This window comes from Ochotona curzoniae, unplaced genomic scaffold, assembly GCF_017591425.1.
Source record: "Ochotona curzoniae isolate NIBS_2020 unplaced genomic scaffold, NIBS_Ocur_1.0 patch423, whole genome shotgun sequence".
Lineage (NCBI taxonomy): Eukaryota > Metazoa > Chordata > Mammalia > Lagomorpha > Ochotonidae > Ochotona > Ochotona curzoniae.
In genome coordinates, this window is record NW_024466999.1 from 695797 (window position 1) to 719999 (window position 24203).

Genomic DNA, 24203 nt, shown 5'->3' on the forward strand with positions numbered 1-24203 from the left:
TGTAAATTGTTGTTGATGTTATGTTGTGGCTTTTCATTGGATGGGATGATATTCTGCCAGCTCTGCTTTCAGACCAGAGATGGTCTCCCCAAGAAACTGTTGAATTTATCTGGACAATAAGATGCTGGACTCTATGCATGGTACATGCTTGCAATGAAGGAATCATGACTGGATTTGAACTGTAATACTGCAACAAGGTGGAGGAATCCACCATGGGGGGAGAGCATGGGGAGGGGTTGGGGGAATCCCAGAGCCTATGAAACTGTGTCACAAAATGAAATAAAAAAAAAAAAAGAAAAAAATGAGATAAAATACTACCGTAATTTCAAGAACTGATAACTGGGTAAAAAAATAAAAATACAATAAAACATGTATTTGCACCTCCATGTTTATTGTAGTCAGTGTGTTAGTTACCCAAGCTAGGAGCTGCCAGGTATGTGAGCCTGTGGAACGGTTATTAGGTATGTATATCTCAGAAGAAGTAATGGGAGCCTTTATTTGTGGCAATATAGAGGGGATGGGAGGAGGCCACTGATGGCAGCCTGAGGGCACCAGGACACGGTGATTCCTGGTGCCCAGGTCTCCTATGGGTCATTTACAGATATAAGCCCACAGGGCATGCTGGGAGGAGGAAGATGGCTTCTGACATGCAGTGGTGGGCAAAAAACCCCAAAGCAGCTCGTACTGAGTGGGGGCAGGCCTGGGACTGGAAAGATAGGTGAGAGAGGATGGGAAGGAGAGGGGGTGAGGAGAGCAGATGGAGCCCCAGGCCAGTATTAGAATAGGTGGTGGGCTTCCAGTGGTGCCAATGGGCAAAGCCTCACGAGGGCAGTGTTGAGTGCATCTAGCGCAGGGCACTCAGGGCAAGCAGGGCAGGGAGCCTCTAGCAGCAGGTCCTTCATAAGGGTGTTCCACAGGGATAGAGGACAGGTGAGTGACAGCCCATGGGTGGGGTCAGGGTCTCATATCTAGACATGGGAAGCTACAGCTCTGTGTGGTTCTGCTCAGCCTGCATCAGCTCCTGCATCTTCTGCGGAAGCATCTGGTCCCAGAACGGGCGCCTGTGGGCCTTCAGGGCCTGGCCCACTGCAGGCTGCACCCTCAGCTGCAGGTACTGCTCCTTCTGATCCAAGACGGGCCATTGTGGCAGGCCCTCACCATTGGGGTTCCTGTAGATGAAAGGTGAGGAAGGGGGACCATGGGGACTTTGAGCCCTTATCCCCATTACCTGAGTGCCCTAGCTAGGGCCAGGCCAGTCCATCATGCAGGCCTGATGTAGTGGGGGATGGTTACAGCTACAGGAGAGGGGTCACTGGCATAGGCTCCACATGGGGACCTTCACCAGGAGTGTGGTTTCCCTCACACCCAAAGAGACTCAGAGTGACAGTTCTTGGCCAAATCCAGGTCACAGAGGGTGGATGGGGAATGTAACCCTGGATCCCAGGACTCCTTGTGTGCCAGTGGGCCCTGCCACTGGAGAGGGCGCTGGCACATGACCAAGGATACTAGCCTACTATGCAGGTCCCTACGGGGGAGAATCCCATGGCTCTGGGTAGGTACAATGAGGTGGGACGTCTTACCTGGTACGAGCAAAGTTGGCCCAGTACTTCATCATCTTCCTGCTCAGCAGCTCTTCCTCCTCAGTGAGAGTCACTGCAGCGGGGAAGGACACAGGTCAGCTCAGGCCAGCATAGCCCTGCTGCTGCACCATGGCCAGACTTACCAGCCCAGACCAGTGCCCCACCATGACCACATTCACCAGCTCAGGCCCGCTGCCCCACCATGATCACACTCATCAGCGAGTGTGGGATCACTTAGGGGACAGATGTGCTTCCAGGACAGACCTCACCACGGTCCCGGGCAGAGAAATAGGGAACCCAGGCCTGGAGCTACTTATGTTGCAGTCCTGGGAATTGAGAGACTTGGGGTGCTTGATCCCATCCTTAGCCTTACTCTTGTCATCCATGCAGTGGGCACAGAGGCCCCTCAAGATAGCCAAATGCTGTATCCCCTGCCTGCGGGAAGAAGTCTCACCTTTTCTCCCATAGAAAGTGGATCTGAAGAGAAAGGCAAGCTCATCGCCATGGTCGGCCCTCACGGAGGGTGGACGGAAGTCCTTTGCAAAGTTGGACGAATGCTGGAACTCGTAGAAGTAGACGGGGGCATGGGAACCTGGGTGACAGGTGCACAGGGCAATAGGTGGGAACACCTTCTCTGGGTTTCCCATACTACTTAAGAGGACAGCAGAGCGATGCCCACTGGGCCTGATCTAGGCAGTGCTGGTAGAGGCAGGTGGTATTGACACTGTGTAGCTGCATCACTCCTGCTCCCACCTGTTCTCCTCCTCTGTCTGGTGGTGGAGATGTCTATCTTCAGAACCAGCAGGAGGGTTGACTGAATCAAAGAACATGGGTTCTGAGGGCCAAGGGACCCAGCCAAGATGTGGATATGGGCCTGGACAGGATACACCTCCCAGAGACCCAATGCTGTAGGTGGAAGTCCTGCCCAGTTAGGCCATAGTCATATATGAACTCACGCTGGAAATGTGCAACATGGAGCGAAGGCATCACGAACAGGCCATCGGCCATCATCTCCTGGAACTGAGCCATGAGAGTTTTGGAATTCTCATTAACTCCAAGGTATTCATTCTCCAAATTTTGTCTTATGTCAGTGGGCAGTATCTAGTCAGGGGAACAGGGACTGAATTAGGCAGGCAGGCTGCTAGGGAGAGAGGCAGCTGAGAAAGGTCCTGGATAAAGACAGGAAATGAAGCAAAGGAGCAGGGTCGGGCCCACCCCATCCCCAAGCACACACACTGCTAAATGTGTCTCGGTTTCGAGGTCCAGTGGCAGAGCGAGGGGTAGGTTGGAAGCCCCGGGGCCTTACCCCCTGCGCGAATATGTGATTTATTAGCGCCTCTATGACTGCTTTGTCCATTTCATCTCTGGTGTCTATGTTAGCGAAGAACTGCAGGATGAGCAGAGAGTCTTGGGTTGGGGATGGATGGCCCAGGAGCTGTGACACCCTGAGGACTGACCACAAAACAGGATCCCAGGACTCTGACTGGGCTCACCTTGAGGATGATCCAGCCGTACTCATCGTTGTTGACACCAATGATGCTGGGGACAGGTTGGAAGTCAGCAGAGGCCAGCAGTTCATAAGGGTGTCTAGGCAGGAAGATGCCATCTACCACCCCGGAGATGCTTGTGAAGGCCTAGAGGCACCCAGGGCGGAGAGATTTGTGGGCCAAAGCTTTTCCTTCCCCCCCCTGATGTCCTTGAGTGTTTCCCCTATGCCTGACTCATCCCAGAGGACTGACACCCCACCCCATGAGGTCCCATGCTTGGCTTACAGGATTGCATCACGCTTGCCTATTGAAGGTTGGAGGACAGGAAGGTATGAACTTGAGCTGGTAGTTCAGGGACTTTGTATCTGAGCTGATCACCCCTTTGTCCCAGTGAATGGGGTCCCACCTTGGAAATCTCCAGCATCTCCTCTTCACTCTTGGCACGCAAGCAGCTCACAAGGGTCTCAGAGTCCACCTGGCCACAACCAGACAGGTTGGCCACCACCTGGGAAGGGAGCACATGGGCACTGGAGGCCAATGTAGGAGAGGAAGGAGGGTGTCTGAGACCAACCAGAGGCAAGAGCAGAGTCTTGTGGGCACATAGCTGGATGCTCACTAGTCCTCTTTCCCTGTCTCATTAGTCCTCTGTCCCTGTCTCAGAGCATCCCAACCCCAATGAGCTCCACCTGCTCAGCTGGATGCAGACAAGCTGGACCTTGGAGGTTCTGCTTTTCAGGACCCACAACTGTTTCAGACTCCAGTGAGGCACAAGTATGTGGGTTCTGACTGCTGAGGCTCTCAAGCATCCCATGAGTAGGGAGTACCAAGGCATCTGATGCTCCACTTGTGCACACTCAATAGAGATAGTAGCAGAGGCTTCAGAGGGGAAACTACAGTGTTGGTCTAGCTGGGACATTGGGGGACACTCACTGAGGAGATTGTCTCAGATGAGCTGGTGATCATTCCAGGCATCACGGCCACCCCACTCTCCATGATGGCTCCGTGGAAGAGCCCTTGGGACATGGGTGATAGCACATGTGAGGACACGCTTATGCCTCCTGCAGACTCGCCAAATATGGTGACCCGGTCAGGGTTGCCTCCAAAGTGGGCAATGTTCTGCTGCACCCAGCGCAGTGCAGCCACTTGGTCCAGGTAGCCCCAGTTGCCGCTGGCATGCTGGTCTCCAGTGCTGAGAAGTAGAAAGGACAGTGATGGCAGGGCTATGCTGGGGCTGTTCCTCCCTCAGTGCCTGTCCCAGGCCCAATCTCACCTGAAGAATCCCAGGATGCCCAGGCGGTACTGGATGGTGACCACCACCACATCCTCAAAGGCTGCGAGGGTAGAGCCATCGTATATGGAAGCCATGCCTACAGCCAGAGCACCCCCATGGATCCATACCATAACCTGGGGAAGTCAAGACCAACACTATGAGTCTCCCCGAGTCTGAATCCCACAGCTCTCAGTCACTTAATGCATCTCCTGGACAGGAGGGTGCTGCAGTTGCCCTCATCCCACTAGACCACACATTCTGACCTCAACCAGCAACCAGGCTTCTGGGACCCCATACCTGGAGTTTAGTTGCCTTCTTGGTGGCAGAGGCACTTCCTGGACCCCATAGGAAGTGGCCTCTCACCATTATGCGTTTTTCGGGAGGTCACAGTCACCTTGTTTTTTCTGTCCTCCAGTGGTGTGAGGATGTCTTCCCTCCCCAAGCTGCCCCTGTGCTCCTACTCACAGGCAACTGGGAGTCCTCATGTGCATGGGCAGGTGCGTAGATGCTGAGGTACAGGCAGTCCTCGGACATGGGAATGGACAGCAGCGACAATGAGACATTCAGAATATCCTGTTTCATCACGGTAATGTTCTGTGGACACCTGGGACCACCATGGCAGACATTAGTGGCAGGATCCATATTTGGTTGAAGCTGAAGCCTGGGACCAGATTTGCCCCTGAACCTTTTCTGTGCCTCCCCCTACTATACCCCTACTCACTCATGAGCTTGTCATATCATGCCTTCCCATCCAGATACAGGTCTGAGACTCTGGGGCAGCAGGGATGCCACCAACTTCCAGAGACCCTCCAGGCAGGTGGGGGCTGAATAGCAAACCTGACTCTCAGGGTCTCGGTGAGAAGTTTTCCCTGAAGGTGCTGACCTCAGTGCTATGTCTCCCTACACAGTCAGGTGCAAAGCACAGGAGTCTCCTACACCCGTGTTGGGTGTGTGGATGCCCATCCTTTCTCCAGGAAAGGTAATGGGATGGCCCATGTCCTGGGAGCCTTATCACTCCTGCACAGCCCCCAGTTCTGATGCACACTTGTCCCTTGGCCATTGTCCTTGGCTCTGGGTTGGTTTAGTGCTGTGCCAGCCTCTAGTGGTGCCCATCTCAGGGACCTGTAGGATCTGCTGTTGAAGCCAGGGACTCCTTCAAACTTGAAGAGTCAACCTGGGGAGCTCACTCAGGACAGTGCTTCCTCACCAGGGCAGCACAGCAATCTGGCAGAAACTAAACTTTGGGAGCTGGGTCTCTGCCTCCATTTTCAGCACCTGGAGCTAAAGGCCTCAGAGTCCCAAGTCCTGAGTCAAGAGCCTGACAGGAGCCTGGCAAATCCACTGGAAGTGTTGCTGTGGGAGTCCACAGCACAGTAGGGCTGTCAGCTGTGCGCTGTGGATGGAAGGGCAGCCGGACCTGGTGAGCACTCAAAGACTCCCATTCCCACTCCAGACCTGATGCTCCCTGGATCCCTGGGAAAGCTCACATGGCTGGATGGGAGGTGCCATCCCTCACTCCACTCCAAGCTTCAGCAGGTTCAGGAGGTGCAAAGCGCAGTGGTCCCAGAGGCGGCTTGGCAAAGGGAATGCCTAGAAATGTGTGGACTCCCACATTGGTGCCTTCCACGTGGACCAGGCTTCCTTGCACCTGCCCGGAGTGCGTAGTCCTGATGGGGCTGGCGGAGTCCTTGCCTTTTGGAGAAAGGGTTGATTTGAATGGGCTGCATGCCACGTTACCTGTCACCCACATACCACTGATGTAGCCACCCTTCCAAAATTATTTTGTCACACCAAATGAGACATCCAACCACAAATTTCCTATTTCGTATACATGATACTGCAAAGCAACCTTGCAAGAGCACATAGCGGACAAAGGAATGATTCATAGATACCCTCAGCATGCCATCATTAGAACTCACATGGTGTTGTTCTCCCCAGGGAAAACCGGATGTCCACTGGGCTCTTTAGTACAGCAGTACAATCAGAAGAAAAATAAAAAGATAGCCAAGAGGTGGCATGAAGAGTGGAAGACTTAAAACACAATAAGAATGACAGCAAGCAGCAGGTCATTCAGAGTGCAGGTCCAAATGTGGGGAAATTAGAACCTTTGCAAATTGCAGTGGCAAGGGAATATGGTACAACTTCTTGCAAACACACTGGGAAATTCTTTGAGTCATTACAGGTGGTGTTGCCATGGGGCCAGCGGTTGCAAGCCTAGGTATTATTCCCCAAACCTGAAAGCACAAAGAGACACAGCCCTGTATTGAAGAGGCTGCTAGGTATCCAGAGTCCCTCAGCAGAGTCCTGTGTCTGAGATCCAGCTCTACCCCTGTGTGTCTGCATTTCAGGAGGTGGCAGGAGGCTGCAGGATGTGGTGATAGCTCCAGTGCTGGGATCCGTGTCACCTGATGAGTGGTGTCAGCTGATTCTGGGCTCCTGGAGTTGGTTCAGTTGCTGCAGGATTTGGGACATAGGCCAAAGACAAAGGATCCTGACACAATCTTAGTAGGCTGAGCCTCAGCTAGAGCATCAGCATTCCAAATGGTCACCTGTTGAATCCCAACTGCTCCTCTTTTGATTCAGTTCTCTGCTTATGGCCTGGAAGGGCAGAAGAGGATGGCCCTAGGCCTGGGGTTGCGGCTCCTCTATGGGACACCTGGAAGAAGCTCCTAGCTCTGGCTTTGAATCAGCTCAGCCTGACTGGGCATTTGTCGAGTGTCCAGTGCATGGTAGGTCTCTCCATCTCTCTGTCTCTTCTCTCTCTGACACTCTGTGTTTCAATTAAAAAGTAAATGAATCTTTAAAGAAATATAACATTTGTTAAAAAGAAACTTTTCTATCTGGATGTAGGAGTTGCAAGGTAAGGGAGACTGGGATAGTGAGCTTTGTGTGGGGACATGGAACATGCCTTTCTGCAGTTGAATCAGGAAAATGGTAAGGAAGCCAATTGTACCCCCAAACCATGAGCTTAAAAAAAAACTACATCCATCAACTTGCCAAGTGTGAATCTGATTTGAAACCTAAGGCACATGTTAACTTGTAATCATTTTTTTTAACATAATTAAATGCATTTGAAAAGCAGAGAGAGACAGGCCATTCTTCCATCCTTGGGGACAACTGGTGGCACAGCAAGTTAAGCTGTTGCTTGGGATGCTTGCATCCCCTATCAGAGAGCCAATATGAGTGCTGGCTGCTCTGCTTCCAAATTCAGCCTCCTGCTGCTGTGCCTGGTAATAAAGAGTGGAGGATGGGGCCCGGCGCGGTGGCGCAAGTGGTTAAGGTCCTCGCCTTGCACGCCCGGGATCCCATATGGGCACCGGTTCTATCCCGGCAGCCCCACTTCCCTTCCAGCTCCCTGCCTGTGGCCTGGGAAAGCAGTCGAGGACGGCCCAAAGCTTTGGGACCCTGCACCCACGTGGGAGACCCGGAAGAGGCTCCTGGCTTCGGATCAGCATAGCATCGACCGTTGCGCTCACTTGGGGAGTGAATCATCGGATGGAAGATCTTCCTCTCTGTCTCTCCTCTCTGTATATCCTCCTTTCCAATAAAAAAAAATAATAAAAAATAAATCTTTAAAAAAAAAGAGTGGAGGATGAGCCAAGTGCTTGGGTCCCTGTCAACTGTGTGGAAGACCCAGGAGCAATTGGAGGCTCCTGGATCAGCCTGGTCCAGCCCCAGTTGTTACAGTCACTTGGGGAATGACTGAGTGAATGGAAGATCTGTCTCTCTGTCAGTCACTTTGCCTTTCCAATAAATACAACAAATTTTAAAAATCAACTGAAGAAACCTTCCAGGTATGTAAACCTTGACTGTGCTGGAGGAGGACCCTTCCATTTGAGGGTCGAGGAAGCCTGGCAGGAGGAGGCTTGGCGACCCCTATGTCAGGATGTAGCAGGGCTGGCACCAGGAAGGGGGGAAGCTTGTGACCTTGAGGCGCAGGTCAACGCTGAGTGTTCACCTGGACTCTTTTGAGAAAGATGTGGGTGCTGTGTCTGAGCCCTGGGCACCTTGCAGATCCCTGTAGAAGAGTTGGGACTGGGTAGGACCAGAGTGTGTGACCACAGTGCATTCCTGTTGGCTTGTCAATGCCTGAGCAAAGTGCAGGAGCACAGGCTCAGTAGTCACTAAGTGAACTCACTTTGCTGACTGAAAAGATGCAGAGGATGGCCCAGGTGAACATTGCTGATGTGTTTCCATCATGCACTCTCAACACCAGGTGCCATAGCAGGTGAAACAACACTCATGCTGTATTAGTGACAGGTGAACTGGAGCTGGATGAGATCACATGGAGGACACGGGCAGCTTTTAGCAGGTTCTGCAGCTGGTACTCAGGATGGCAGCATCTGCAGATGTCAGCACTGTGGCCCTAGACTCCTGGGATGCCCAGGGTCACTGTGTCCTTTCTGAGAGGGGAACCTGCCCCACACATTGTTTTAATGGGAGCCATCCAGTGTGGGCTGATCCTTCTGTCTAGAATGTCCTGTTCACCTGGAAGAGACCAAGCAAGGGCAGGGAAGGAGGGAGGGATCCTGTTGGATGAGCCCAGAAGAAGCAAGAGTGTGGACTGCTGCTGGCATGTTGGATTGGGCAATGGTAGGGGCAGAGTCCTGAGCCCTTGATTGTTTTTTAGTTATAGATCTATTTACTTTTTGAAAGGGTCAAGTTTCAGAGAGAGAGGGAGAGACAGAGCTCCATTTGCTGGTTCCTCTCCAAACAGCCCCAACAGTCATGGCTGGGTCAGTCCTAAGCCAAGAGCTTTGAACTCCATCTGAGTCTCCCCAATGGGTGCCTGGACCCAAGCACTGTGACCACCTTCCACTGCTTTCCCAGGTTCATTAGCAGAGCAAGAGCTGGATTGGAAGTTGAGCAGGCAGAACTGGAATCCACACCCATATGGGATGTACTGAAACAAGTTGTTTTTAACCAACAACTTTAGAAGGCTGGCTCCTGTCCTGCCCTTTTCAATGAGCACATGAAAAATCAAAGCCACACAAAAATCAAGGAGTCCTACAGGCCTGAACCTTTGATATCAAGGCCAGGCATGTAGAGTGCTGTCACCTATCCTTTTTGGGCAGTTGTGTTAACAACCACTACTCAGTGCCTGGTGTAACAGGGACCCCTGGTATCTGAGATTGACCCCAGGATTGACACCTGGGGCTTCTATAGTTCCCACATCCATTTGTTTTGAGGGGTCTCATAGATGGGAGGTGCGGACAGGCAGGGAGGTTCATTACTGTCCTTCGACTGTGAAACAGCAATAGCACTGCCAGAAACACAGGAAGGAAGTTGCCTCAGATCGCAGCCCTTCTCCTGTCGCAAGGCTGACTCCGACCAGCTCCACTCAGCCTCTAGCTGGGCTGACTCCTTGCTAAGTCTGGGACAGCCACCACTTTCTTCCACCCTGGGCTCATCAACACAGTGTTCTCACCCCACTGTCTCCCATGGCTTTCCAGGCACCAGTCCACCTTATTGCACCCGGGTACCTGTGGCCGCCCACAGGAGCTCACCATTGCCGGAGACTAGGAGCAGCAGGAACCCACAGGCCACAGCGCCGAATTGCGTGCACAGCCGGTGAGGCTGCAAGGTCCCAGGCATGTCTATGTGTGCAACGCTGCTGTGTGTCCCAGAAACTGTGCAGGGTGCTCCGGGGCCTAACTGGTTTAGCAGGTCACCTTGGGCAGGGAGTGGGCGGGCAGCCCTCGGGGCGGGACTAAAGGATATCACTGAAGAGCAGGATGGATGAACTCTGCAGCTAATAAGTGCGGCCCAGGGCCATGGTTCCACTGGCTGTCCAAGATCCTCTTCTCAGTTCTGGAGTCAGGGCCAACTAGTGTCAGGATAGATTGCAAGCAGCCATGGGTTGTGACTGGAAAACCCAGAAAGCCTTCAAAGAGGAAGCATGAAGTTAATATCCCCACAAAAGGAGAATTGGGCTTGGGGTTTTCAGTAGGGAGGCCCCAAGTTAAGTCTGGAAGGTGCGACTGGGCCGGATCCTGAAAGCTCCAGGTTTCGTGCTGGTGCTCGCTGGGCTTCCTGGCCCGTCCCCTGAGAAACTCTGCCCTCCCTGCCCACCCTCCGTGGCCTTTCCCTGTCCTGGTGGTGGTAGGGCCCAGTGTTTGCCATTTCCGCACCCTGATCTGACACCAGTTCTTTTCTCCCCTTGACAAGGAAGCCAGCTGGTCATGCCAGGCAGGGGACACAGCTGAGTTGAGAGCCCTGCCCCGAGAGTCCGTTTCTTCCCCAGTCAGTTGGTCTCATCGGACCATGCCCAGACGCACGTGTGCCTCATCAGGATGAGGAAGGAGACATCCATGTGGTCCAAAAGTGCTGCTCCATAGGGAGGGTTGTACACATCCCAGTAAGGGTTCCACAGGTACAAGTTCCTGTGTGCTTGTTTATTCAATTGAGTTACCACCCTTTCCACAGGAATAAAAATATAAGAATGGGATGGGGAAGGGGCCCTCTCTTGCTCTTGACCATGCCTGGGACTCCTTCCTGGGTTGTTGCTTCCTCTATTTGTTCCCAGAGGACTCTCTGGCCTGTCAGGATGGGTACCTCTTTATGTGGGTTGGCCCTCACTCAGCATGAGTCTCTTTCGCTCTCTTGGTCAATCCTGCTTGTGTGCCCTAGGATATTTCTGCTTCGACTTCTTCCCTCTGAGGTGGCAGGAACCTGGCTGAAGATTCATTCTCTTGGGCCTGTGACAGTGCACAGGCTTGGTGCCCAGAAGGGCAGGCCAAGTCCTGTGATACCTAATATTTCCAGGGAACATATTTTTGACAAAGGTGCCAAGAGCATATCTCGGAGAGAGGACATGATTTCCAAATTCTGTGCTGGGGAAACCTGGACAGTCACATGTCAAGAGTGAAACTTGATTCCTATCTCTAAGCACACAGGAAAATCACACTCAATCTTTTTTTTTTTTTTTAATCTGAGAAATAGATGACTTGAAACCATGAAACTACAAGCAGCAAAAACATAAGGGCAACACTTCAGTAACACCTTTTTTTTTTCTTAAATGGATAGTACTTGAAGACCTTGAGTAGGCAAATATGTTTTTGGAGAAGAACTCGAAAGCACATGCAATCAGAGCATTCATAGACAAATATGATTGAATCTAAATCAGAAGGCTCCCTCATGGGGAACAACAGGGGTGGAGTGAAGATACAAGCAGCGGGCGGGAAGGGAGACACATAATCACACTGTTCCCCTGGCAAAGAAGACTGTCCAGATACAGAAAGCTCAATTCAGCAAGCCATGCAGGAAGTGGGCAGATCACGGAGTGCCTTTGTGTTGGTGGCTTGACTGTATCCCATGTTCTAGTGCCTTTGATGGCACCCATACTCTGATTCCTAGCCCTAGCTTCCTGCTAGGCAATGGAGATGGTCCAAGTGATGAGGTACCAGCTTCCCACGTGGGAGACCAGGACGGAGTTCACAGCTCCCTGCTTTGGCATCCAGGCCTCAAGGCACATGTGAGAAATGTCTCAGAGGATGAGATCTCTTGTTCCATCTCCTTGTCTTTCTCTCCTTGCCTCTACCTCAAAAAAGAATAAAAAAAAATAGCCGAATGATCTGAATATTTATAACACAATATGTATACAAGGCTAACAAATATGTATGTATATATATATGTATGTGTATGCTTAAAGATTTATTTACTTATTGGAAAGGCAGAGACAGAAAAAAAGATCTTGCATCAACTGTTCATTCTCTAAACAGTCACAATGGCCAGGGCCAATCTAGACTGAAGACAGGCTGAAGGCAGCAGGCAGGAGCTTCTGGGTTTCTCATATGGTGCAGAAGGCCCAAGTACTTGAAAGACCATCCTCTGCTGCTTTCCCAGGCACGTTATCAGGGAGCTGGATCAGCAGTGGAGCATCCAGGAATAGAACTGGGACACTATATCTACAGGACAGCATGCCTCAGTACTGGTTCCCAACAAATGTATTTAAAATGTACTCATATCACTAATCATTAGAGCTATTGAAATCATTATAGTCATTCTGATAGAAGAGAAAGCCTGTCAATTGTGGCAGGGATATGGAGAAAAGAGGACACTTTTAAGCTGTGAAATGGGAGGTGACATAGTAGAGATCTCATGGGAAACTCTATGCAAGTTCCTCCAAAGCTGAAATTAGGGCCAGCATTGTGGTGTAGTGTGCAAAGCCACTGGCTGCAACATGGCCTTCTGATGGGTGTTGGTCCTGTTCTTGCTCTTCCACTTCAAATCCAGCAAGTTCCCTGGTAATGGTGTGAGAGAAGTAACAAAAGATTCTCTATGTATTTTGGATCTTGGTACCCAGATGGTAACTGGACGAAGTGCGCAGTTTTGTTTAGGCTCATACATGATAGCTGAAGTTATCTGGGGAGTGAGCCTATGGATGGAAGATTCTCTCTCTATCTGTATAAATGTCTTAATTTTAAAATCAAGCAACAAAGGTTTTATAAAAGTGAAATTGAAGCTACCATAATCTCAAAAATTCCTTTCTGGGTAAATATCAAAAACCACAAAAATGAAAACACAGTAGAACAGGTATCTGCATTCCACATTTATTGAGGTGAATAATCTTTACCCAATCGCTGCTAGTCACCAGGTGCATGAGAGTGCAGCAAGGTTACCGGGATGAGTATTTTTCAGCCATAAGGAAAAGGAGCCTTTATCTGTGGCAACACGGAGGGAATTGGAGGAGGCAGCCTGAGGACACCAGGACACAGCAACTCCTGGTGCCCAGGTCCTATATTGGCTGCTTAGAGACCTGGGGTCGCAGGGTGTGCTTGGAGGAGAAATAGGGCTACTGCACCCATGGGTAGGCAACAACCCAAAGAAGCTCTCACTGAGTGTGGAAGAGCCAGGGCTGGGAAGATAGCAGATGGGTGGAAGAGGAGGAGTGAGGGCAGGAGGGGCCCAGGGACAATACAAGATGAGGAAGGTGGGTTTCTGAAGGGCACAGCCTCACAGGGGTGGTGTTGAGTACACCTGGCACAGGACACCCAGAGTATTCAAGGCAGGGAACTCTAGGCAGCAGGTCTTACACAATGGCGTGCCAGAAGATATGGAGGGCAGGTGAGTGACAGCCTGTGTGTGGAGCCAGGGTCACCCATCTAGACATGAGCAGTTACAGCTCTGTGTGCTCCTGCTCAGCCCCCATCAATTCCTGTATATCTGAGGGAAGATGTTTGGTCCAGAACTGGCGCCTGTGGGCCTTCAGGGCCCGGCCCACTGCAGGCTGTGTGCTCAGCTGCAGGTACTGCTCCTTCTGGTCCAAGATGGGCCAGTGTGGCAGGCCCTCGCTATTGGGGTTCCTGTAGACAAGAGTCAAGATGGGGTTAAAATAGGGACCCTGAGCCTTTAAACTCTGAGCCCTGAGTGCCCTAGCCAAGTGCAGGCCAATCCAGCATGAGGGTCAGGATCTACGGGGGATGGGTTTCCAAGTTTAAGGAGAGCTGCTTCCTCCCCTGGTGTCAACTCTGTAGTCCTTGATTCCCAAGGCAAGAGCCTGAGAACAACAGCTTTTTGCCAAGTGCAGGACACAGGTATGGGTAGATGAGGAGAGTATCCCTGGTTTCCAGGAGCCCTGTGTGTGACAGTGGGCCCTGCCACTGGGGAGAGTGCTGTCACATGACTAAAGACACTTGGTCCCAACAGCCCTAAGGAAGTGAGGATGGCATAGGGCGACTCACCCCGTGCGAGCAAAATTGGCCCAGTACTTCATCATCCTCCTGCTCAGCAGCTCCTCCTCCTCAGTGAGAGTCACTGCAGCAGGGAGGGACACAGGGTCAGCTCAGGCAGATGTAGGCCTGCTGCCCACCATGACCACACTCACCAATGCTGGTCCACTGCACCACCACAACCACACTCGCCAGTGCAGGCTCACTGCTCTGCACTCTAGCCAGACATTCTTTGGGGTGATGGACAGAGGCTAGTGTTTGGAGAACTCATGGTGCAGTCATGGATCAGCCCCAGGAGTTGTAAGACTGGGGGTACTTGATCTTGAGTCTCAACACTGTCATCCATGCAGTGGGCAGATTATCTCCTCAGGATAGCCAAACTCTACATTCCCACGATGGGGAAGGAAGAAGCCTCACCTTTTGTCTCAAAGAAAATGGATCTGAAGAAAAAGAAAAGCTCATCGCCATGATCAGCCTTCACGTATGTTGGCCGTAAGTCCTTCATGAAGTTGGGCGAATGCTGGAACTCATAGAAGTAGACAGGAGCATGGGAACCTGGGTGACAGGTACACAGGGTGACAGTTGGTTCCCCTCCTGGGTTTGCACAACACAAGAGGACAGCAGAGCGATGCCCATTCTGTCTGACCCAGAGAGTGCTAGTAGAGTTCAAGGGGAAAAAAGCAGAGCCAGGTGCCTGTGTTAAGCCTTGGTCTTGGACTTTGCAGCTGGGAAATATTGACACAATGTATTCCCTCAGTCCTGCTCCCACCCCATCTCCTCTTCTGTCCCCTGGTGGAGTTGTCCATCTCATGAACCAGCAGGAGGCAGATTGAGATGAACGATATGAGAACCTGGTGTGGAGGGGGACCAGGCAAGTTAAAGACACAGACAGTTCTGGGCAGAACCCTGCCCTTGTTTCTTAGCCACAGATGAACTCACGCTGAAAATGTGCAACGTGGAGCGCAGGCATCACGAAGAGGGCATCGGCCATCATTTCCTGGTATTGAGCCATAAGGGTTTTGGGGTCTTTATTGTCCCCCAGGTATTCATTTACCAATGGCTCCTCTATGTCAGGAGGCAGCATCTAGCACAGGGGATAAGGACAGAGTCAGAGACAGCCAGATGCCAGGGAGAGAGGCAGCTGAGATAAGTTCCAGATAAAGACCAGGTGTGGTGGTCACCTCCTACCCAAGCCCAGAGGCATTCACGTTGGTTACTAAGTTTTGAGGGCATGACTCTTGGGACCTCACCCATTCCTCAGAATTTTGATGTATTAGCTTCTCCACTGCTGCTCTGTCCATTTCCTTCTGGGGGTCTCGGATTTCCAAGAACTGAGTGGTGAGCAGAGAATCATGGGTTGTAGTGATTGGGTCAGGGGTTCTATCATCCTGAGGCCTGCCTGGGTGATGGGCTGATGGGGAACTTGGACTGGGCTCACCTTGGGGATGATCCAGCCGTACTCATCATTGTTGACACCAATGATGCTGGGGACAGGTTGAAAGTCAGCAGAGGCCAGCAGCTCATAGGGGTGTCTGGGCAGGAAGAAGCCATCCACCACCCCGGAGATGATCTTGAAGGCCTAGAGGCACCCGAGGCAGTGGAGAAGGTTTGTGGGCCAAAAGTTTTCTTGAGCTACTCTCTTACACTTGGCTCACCATTGCGGGCTCAAATCCCCAACCCACACACACTCATACTTTAGGGGTCCCATGACTGGCTTACATGGAGTGTCATGCCTGCCCGTCAACAGCTTGGAGGACAGGAAGGCATGAACATGAGCTGGTAGCCCAGGGACTTTGAAAGGCACCAGAACCAACACCCCCTTGTACCAGTGAATGGGTTCCCACCTTGGTCATCTCCAGCATCTCCTCTTCACTCTTGGCCCTCAAGCAGCCCACCAGGGTCTCAGAGTCCACCTGGCCACAGCCAGACAGGTTGGCCACCACCTGGGAAGGGAGCTCATGAGTGCTGGAGACCCATACAGGAGAGGAGAAGGAGGATGCCTAAGGCCAGCCGGATGCAGGAAAAGAATTCATGGGTACACAACAGCAGCCTGAATGCCTACTAATCAACCTCCCTTCCTGACTTGGAGCATCTTGGCCTCAGTAAGCTGTACCTGCTTAGCTGGCTGCAGACAAGGTGGACCCAGAAAGGCAGCCCAGAGCAGTCTCAGACTCTACTGAGGCACAGGTATATGAGTTCTGACCCTAAAACCTCAGCCATCCCTGAGGAGGAATTGCTGAGGCACCTGATATTCAACGTGTACCCAATCAAAAGATATAAAAGCAGAGGCCCTGAGAGGGGAGATGATAGCTGTGGGCCTGAGCTGGGCCACTGGGGCTTACTCACTGAGGAGATCATTTCAGCTGAGTTGGTGATGAGGCCAGGCATCACGGCCACACCACTTTGCATAATGGCTCCATGGAAGAGTCCTTGCGACATGGGTGACAGCACATGTGAAGACACACTTATGCCTCCTGCAGACTCGCCAAATATGGTGACCCGGTCAGGGTTGCCTCCAAAGTGGGCGATGTTCTGCTGTACCCAGCGCAGTGCAGCCACTTGGTCCAGGTAGCCCCAGTTGCCGCTGGCATGCTGGTCTCCAGTGCTGAGAAGTAGAAAGGACAGGGATGGCAGGGCTATTCTGGGGCCACTCCTCCCTCAGCACTTAGCCCAGGCCCAAACTCACCTGAAGAATCCCAGGACGCCTAGGCGGTACTGGATGGTGACCACCACCACATCCTCAAAGGCTGCCAGGGTAGAGCCATCATAATTGGATGCTGTGCCTATAACCAGCCCACCTCCGTGGATCCACACCATCACCTGGTAAGTTAAGAGCAATACCATCATGTTTTCCATCGCCTGAGCCCAATTTACCAACACCTCCTCTGAACCATGCTTTAACTTGGGCAGATTCCCATGCAGTTAGATGCTTGGAGAGACTCCAGGATTCTGGCCATGAACCTAGGTTCCAGTTATGATCAGATAACCCTGGGCTGCAATTTTTGAATTCCATGTTAAGCGCTTGCTTTGTCAGTGCCAGAATTTGCTGTGGGGTAGAAAGGAAAGGGATGCCTTTTTGATCATTGCACATGGATGCTATGAAAGTGAAATCCCGTCGCTTGGGTGTGGTGTGTGGTGACATCAAGTGCAGCCCTCAGTCATCTGAGGGCATCTCCTGGGCACAAGGTCCTGCAGTTGTCCTGGGCCCACCATACCCACACATTCTGACCTCTGGCAGCTACTTGACCTCTGTAACCCAAACCCAGGGCTCAGCTGCCCACACCTGGAAAGAGGAACTTCCTGGACCCCACCAGGGGCAGCATCTCTCTAGAATTCATGGCACGTGATGCCACAGTCATCTCATCTTTTCTATCCTCTAGAAGCAGGGGATGTCCTTCCACATCAAGATGCCCCGGCCTCCCACTCACAGGCAGCTTGGAGCCCTCACGGGCATGGGCAGGCACGTAGATGCTGAGGTACAGGCAGTCCTCGGACATGGGCATGGACATCAGTGTCAACGTTGTGTCCACTACATCCTTCTCCATTACAGCAAGGTCCTGTGGACACCTGGGACCATCCAAGGCAGATGTTAGTGCAGTGGCCATGCAGTGGTCTAAGCTGGAACTTGGGACCAGACTTAATCCTGATCCTGTCTATCCCTCCCCCAACTGCACCCCACTCACTCATGAGTCCAACATAATACCCCTATAAACCTGGATAACAATCTGAGACTGCTGGGAACCTGGGATGGCACCAACTTTCAGGGTCTCTGGGGGAAATTTTGCCTGCACGTGCTGACCTCAGTGCTGTGTTTCTCTGCACACTCAGGCTCAGAGCATGGGGCCACCCACACAGGTGCTGAGTGCGTGGATGTCCATCTCTTCCCAAGAGAAGGCAGTGGGATAGCCCACGTCCTGGGAGCCTATCACTCTTGACAGCCTCCAGCCGTGATTTAAACACATCCCTTGGACACTGTTTTTGGAGCAGGAGTTAGCTCAGTGCTGTGCCAGCCTCCACTGGTGCCTATCTCGGCAACCACAGGATCTACTGAGGCAGTCAGGAACTCTTGCACGTTTGGGTATTCAACTTGGGAAGCTCACCCAGGACAGTGCCCTAACAGCACAGGGATGTGGCAAAGCAGAACTTGGGGAGCTGGGTCTCTGCCTCCAGCTTCAACATCTGGAGCTAAAGGCCTTGAAGTCCCAACGCCAGAACAAAGAGCTTGACAGGAGCCTTGGCAAGCCCACTGGAAGTGTTCACATCAGAGTCCACAGCACATAGAGGACTGTCAGACTGTCAGCTGTGAGCTGTGGATGAAAGGGCAGCCGGGACTGACCCAGCACTCATAGGCTCCCAAACACACCCCAGACCTGTTGCTACCCTGGGTGGGCCTCTGAGAGATCTCACATGGCTGGATGGGAGGTGCCATCTCTCACTCCACTCCAAGCTTCAGCAGGTTCAGGAGGTGCAAAGCGCAGTGGTCCCAGAGGTGGCTTGGCAAAGGGAATGCCTAGGAAAGTGTGGACTCCCACATTGGTGCCTTCCACGTGGACCAGTCTCCCCCGCACCTGTCCGGAGTGTGTGGTCCTGATGGGGCTTGTGGAGTCCTGGCCTGTGTGAAGAGAAGTATGATTAAGGAAGTAAGTCCAGCTGCTGCCCAACCAGTTATTCTGCCTCTGCAGCTGCCTCCTTGCTGTCCTCATTCCAGTGTTATCCATCCCAGATGTATACACACTCACTTTACAGATTCCTGGTTGGGCATTCCCGATTCCATCCTAATGAAATGATCAGAAAGAGCCCAGCCTAATGACCACAGTCCCATGTTGGCTTCCATTGTTGAGGCCAGGGTTGCACTGAATGGGCGAGAACTGAGGTGAACACTGCTGTGAATGCCATTGAAAGTCCTGGACACTGGAACCGTGGGCACTCTGTATGAGGCCCTGGGAACCAGAATGGTCCGTGGGGAGGGAACCCCAGGCTGAGTGCCATTGCAGTCAGGACAATTGTGAGGCATCTGGGCAAACATGATGCCACCTTGCATAAAGAACTTGAGCATCCTCAGCTTTCTCCAACAGGTGCTCCTGGACTCAGTGCTGCTATGGAGACTGCCAGAGGACCAGCATGGTGGCAGCCTATCTCAGAAACACCCAACTTTTGCAAGGTTAGAGACTTTATTATTTGTGTGTCTAGGCAGAGGAGGTAAAAGATTTTGCTTCCAATTGCCCTTCCCTCTGGCTCAGGAAAGGGGTCTAACACATACACAGTAGCAGAAGCTGGGGTCTGAGCTCTATCATTGTTCTTTGGATTTTTTCCACCTGAGCTGTGAGTGTGCAGATTTGGATCTAGTTTGTACATCTGTGCGCGCACATGCACACATACATGTTACATACTTTCATTGTCAGACATGGTGGCTTGCTGATTTTGAGCAATCGATTGCTCCTTATTTTTGAAGATTTGTGTATTTCATTGGCACAATTACACAAATACACATGCACAGAAGAGAACAAAAGCAAGAGAAAGAGACTCTCCATCCGTTGGTTCACTCTCCAAACAGTCATAATACCTGAGTCTGGCAAGGGTGGAGGCAGGAATCAGAAACTCCATCTGGGTGTCCTCCATGGGTATCAGGGGCCCAAGCACTTGGACCATTTTGTGCTGCTGTCACAGGTGCATAGGCAGCTAGCCAGATCAAAAGTGGAGCAGCTGGGACTCAAACATGCACTCATATGGAATGCTTGCTCTGCACTTTAACGCTGTTGCCTCCTTTGCTTCTCTAAACAGTAAGAATGTGTTTAGGAGAAAAAAGAGCTATATGCTTATGATAATAGGATCAAGTAAGCAATTTTCTGCTGTTTTCAGGTGAGTGGAAGTGTGGTCCTGCAGGGAAAATCTGGAGACTTTTGGAGACTCTGTGCCCTCACCAAGAAACAGGTGTATTCTTTCTGATTGTGGAACCAACATGAAATACTGTGACCTGTGATGCCACCATCCCACATCAGAGCACCCACAAGAGTCCCAGCTCCTCTGCTTCTGACCCAGCTCACTGCTAATGCACCTGGGAAGGCAGCAGAGGACAGCCTGGGTGCTTGGGCCCCTGACACTCAGGTGGAGTTTCTGGTTCCTGGTTTCCACGTAGCACATCTCCACCTGCCACGGACTTCTGGGGAGTGAACCAACCACTGCAAGATCTCCTGTTTCTACCTCTCCTTTACTTTCATAAATCAAGCTTTCATGTAAGTGAATCCTTAAAGAAATTGATACATAAATGAGTAACAGAGCCATCGGAAAGGCCAGGCTTCTCATCCTCCAGAAAGACCACTTGGAGAGTGGGGCAAGGGCAGGTAAGAGTGGAATTTTAGTGAGATGTTGAGGGGAGTAGGGGAGTGAAGTGTCTCAGGGTAGGATGAGTGTGGATCTCTTTTGGTAGATTCGATTGGGAGAGGGTGGAGGGTAGGCTTTTGACCCAGAGCATCAAGGGTCAAAACATACCCAGACCTGGTGCCCACACAGCCTGAGCTTCTGATAAGAGATCCAAGAGCACTGACAGGAACCAGGCATGGTCAGCTTTGCCTTCAAACACAAGCACATGGGGTGGAGGATAGTACTAGGCTAAGCTGCCATCAGTGTGTCGGAATTCCAAATGTGCAGGTTTGAGGCCAGGTTGTTCCACTTCTGATCCAGCTTGATGCTAATGTGCTTGGGAAAGAGTTACATGGTGGCCAATATTCTTGGTCCTCATGAGAATCTGGAGGAAGCTCCTGGCTCCAGATCAGCACAACTCTTGCCTTTGTGGCCATTTGTGGGTCAATCCCAGGACAGAAGATTTCTGTCCTTGTCTTTTTTCCTGTTTCTCTAAATCTGCCTTTCAAAGAGTATAAACACAGATTTTAAAACGCCTTTGACCCCTGATCATGTGCATGGACTGTGGGAACCTGTGACCTTTCAGACCGTTGGCAGTCCACTGTTGCCTGTGCTCCCAGGACCTTGCCTGGGCCCCTCAGAAGCAGCTGGGGATCTCAGCTGGGCCAACAGCAGCTCTAGATGGTGAACGCACAGTGGGAAAACCCTTAACTGCATGCTCACAGCACCTGAAGGCAGCACCTAGGGCCAGCACCTGTGTCAGCCACCAACACAGGCAGGAAACTCCCCCAGAATCTCTTCCACAAGCTGCTCCCCTTCTGTTAGTCTCCATTCTCTTTGTCTCTGACTCGGTGCAGCCATGATCCTCTCTCAGCCCCTGGGCACACACGGGGATCTAGGGTAATATCCCATCATCCCATGCCCCACCTGCCAGCACCAGGCCACCCGCGGGAGCCTCACCCAGTCCTGGGACGACGAGCAGCAGGAGGAAACAAGCCATAGCAGTGAAGCTCACACAAAGCCGGTAGGGTTCCATGGTCCCAGGCAGGTCCGTGTGTGCTCCCAGCTGTGTGACCCAGAGGCTGCCCTGTGTGCGCCTGGGCGGAGCTGATCATTGCCCAGACTAAAGTTTGGCTTGGCAAGGAGTGGGTGGAGTGAACATCATGGTGGCGGAATTTGAGGTTTAAGGGGAACTGACTGACCCAGCAGAAATCAAAAGCAGACCAAAAAGCCAGCAAATGTGGACATGGCCTCCCAGGGATCATCCCTGCACCCCCAGAGAAAATCATCCCACGTCCCTATCTCTGGGGATTCTCACACCTTTGCAGAGAAGGCCTCCTGGCTTTCCAAAGCCAGCCTTTTGCTCCCTCCTCTCTGTGAGGACAGTGAGCTCAGTGGCTCTAGGACCAATGGCGCTAGCAGCATGGTGTTACAGGCTAAACTTCTACTCTTGTTGCCAGGATCCTGTATGTGTTTGAGTCCTGGCTGCTCCACTTCCCGTCTAGCTAGATGCTTATGTTTCTAGGAAAGCAGTGGCTGGTGGGTTCCTGAACCCACATGGTTGTCTGGAGGAAACTCCTGGCTCCTGATCGCCTCATTTCCTGCTGTTGTCATTTTTGAAGTCAACTGTAGAATGGAACAAATCTCTCCCTGATTCTGTTCTTACTCTAAATCTGCCTTTTCAGTAAGAATAGTAAAAAAAAAAAAAAAAAGCAATTTTTTTAAAAAAGCCTTTGCCCCTGGAAAAAAGATTCATGAACTGGGGTACTCTGTGGCTCCTCACAACAGTTGAGCCTGATGCTGCCTGTGCTCCCAGGGCCAGTGGCCTTCCCCGGAGCCCCTCAGAGGTAGCCAACTGAGAGTCAAACCGCAGTGGGAGAAGCCCTAACTGCACATTTACTGCACCTGCAGGCAGCACCAAGGGGCAGCACTCAGGTCAGCCACAAACACAGGTGGGAAATGCTCCGAGCCCCTCCTGCACAAGCTGCCCTGAACTCCCTCCTGTTTCTCTTCCTTCTCACTCTCTCAGGCCCAGGCAGACGTGATCCTCTTTCAGCTTCTGGGTACATCCTGGATGCAAGGTTACCACCCCATTACCACCCTCCCTTCTTGTCTGCACCAGCCCATATACTCAAGGTCTAACTGCCAATTCGATCTGGGACTCAGTTGCCATCCGCGGGGAGCCTCATTCAGGCCCAGTATGAGGAGCAGCAGAAGCCCACAGACCAAGACGCCGAGCTGCGCACACAGAAGATATGGCGCCATGGGCCCAGGCAGGTCCGTGTGTGCAGTGCTATCTGCTCCAGAGCCTGTCCCAGGTGCTATGGGAGTGGTGCAGGGCAACTCCCAACCTGGAGTTTGGGCTGGGCAGGGAGTGGCGGGGCGACCTTCACAGGGCACTGATTGTGGTTCAAGAAGAACCTGACTGACCCACCAGAACTCTGCTGTGGACCCAAAAGCCAGCAAATATGCTCATGTCCTCCCCACTTCTGTCCCTGTCCCTGCACCTACTTGCTCCATGAGACCCTCCCATTAGCCCTGGAGCCACTGAGCTCACTGTCCTCACAGAGAGGAGGGAGCAAAGGGCTGGCTTTGAAGCCTGGAGGCCTTCTCAGTGCAGGTGCAAAAATCCACAGAGATGGGGGTATAGGATGATTCCTGAGGCTGCAGCAGTGAACCCCAGGAGGTGTGACTGTCCCCAACACTCAGAGCTGCCTAGCTCAGGACTCAGTTTGCTTGTCGCTGCTAATTCACAGCCCTTCCGACCCTGGTCATGTCTCCTCTTTTTTTAAGATCTATTTATTTTATTGGAAAGGCAGATGTACAGAGAGGAGAGACAGAGAAGAAGATCTTCTGTCCGATGATTCACTCCCCAAGTGGCTGCAACGGCTGGAGCTGAACCAATCTGAAGCCAGGAGCCAGGAACTTTTTTTCCAGGTCTCCCACGCGGGTGCAAGGTCCCAAGGCTTTGGGCCGTCCTCAACTGCTTTCCCAAGCCACAAGCAGGGAGCTGGATGGGAAGTGGAGTAGCTGGGATTAGAACCGGGGCTCATATGGGATCCCGGCGCATTCAAGATGAAGACCCTAACCACTCTGCTATCGCACCAGGCCCCATCTCATCTTTTTAGTGTGTTTCATTATTTCTTTACTTAGATATCTGAGAAAGAGTGTCCCCAAATGCCCCCAGTGGTTAGGCCTGTGCCATGGCAAGACCAGGAACTGGGAGCTCAACCCATATGCAATAGATCTACATCTGCCATGTGATCCACACTCCTAGTACTGGGCCGCATCCAAGGGAAGTGCAAAGAGGACGTCAGGAAGAAACCTGTGCTGCAGTGATTATTCTAGAACTATCAACAGTAGGTAGGCTCCCTTACTGATGAATATGGAAGGGATTGTGGCATAGACACACCACGGAGTGTTATTCACCCATGAAGATGAAATTCTCTCATGTATGGCAACAGGGTTACATGGAGGCCTTCATGTTGAATGAAAGAAGTCAGCCACAGAAAGACAAACAACACAGTCACACTCCATTTTAGGTATCTTTTTTTAAAGATTTATTTTTATTATTTTTTTATTGGAAAGGCGGATATACAGAGAGGAGAGACAGAGAGGAAGATCTTCCGTCCGATGTTTCACTCCCCAAGTGAGCGCAAAGGCCGATGCTATGCCGATCCGAAGCCAGGAGCCTCTTCTGGGTCTCCCACGCGGGTGCAGGGTCCCAAAGCTTTGGGCCGTCCTCGACTGCTTTCCCGGGCCACAGGTGGGGAGCTGGAAAGGAAGCGGGGCTGCTGGGATTAGAACCAGCGCCCATATGGGATCCTGGGCGTAC

General features: G+C 51.9%; 1 protein-coding gene across 3 annotated transcripts in view; it reads right to left on the reverse strand.

Annotated features, from left to right (window-relative positions):
• Nucleotides 1–380: 380 nt before the first annotated feature.
• The window catches only part of LOC121167746 (cocaine esterase-like), a 35920-nt gene continuing 12097 nt past the window's right edge, over nt 381–24203 (reverse strand). The window contains exons 1-12 of one of the 3 annotated variants that reach the window (XM_040997329.1): nt 9845–9962; nt 5825–6029; nt 4803–4941; nt 4338–4471; nt 3998–4256; nt 3474–3572; nt 3074–3214; nt 2887–2967; nt 2537–2681; nt 2035–2172; nt 1581–1653; nt 381–1169 (exon numbers count right to left, since the gene is read on the reverse strand). In XM_040997329.1, the coding sequence (XP_040853263.1) occupies nt 983–1169; nt 1581–1653; nt 2035–2172; nt 2537–2681; nt 2887–2967; nt 3074–3214; nt 3474–3572; nt 3998–4256; nt 4338–4471; nt 4803–4941; nt 5825–6029; nt 9845–9932 (1689 nt within the window). In that variant the 5' untranslated portion in view covers nt 9933–9962 and the 3' untranslated portion in view covers nt 381–982. Of the gene's footprint in view, nt 1170–1580; nt 1654–2034; nt 2173–2536; nt 2682–2886; nt 2968–3073; nt 3215–3473; nt 3573–3997; nt 4257–4337; nt 4472–4802; nt 4942–5824; nt 6030–9844; nt 9963–12881; nt 13643–14020; nt 14094–14425; nt 14564–14947; nt 15093–15258; nt 15340–15446; nt 15588–15852; nt 15952–16354; nt 16614–16694; nt 16829–17436; nt 17576–24203 lie in introns of those variants that run through there. The other 2 variants (XM_040997330.1, XM_040997332.1) reach the window with 2 other exon arrangements.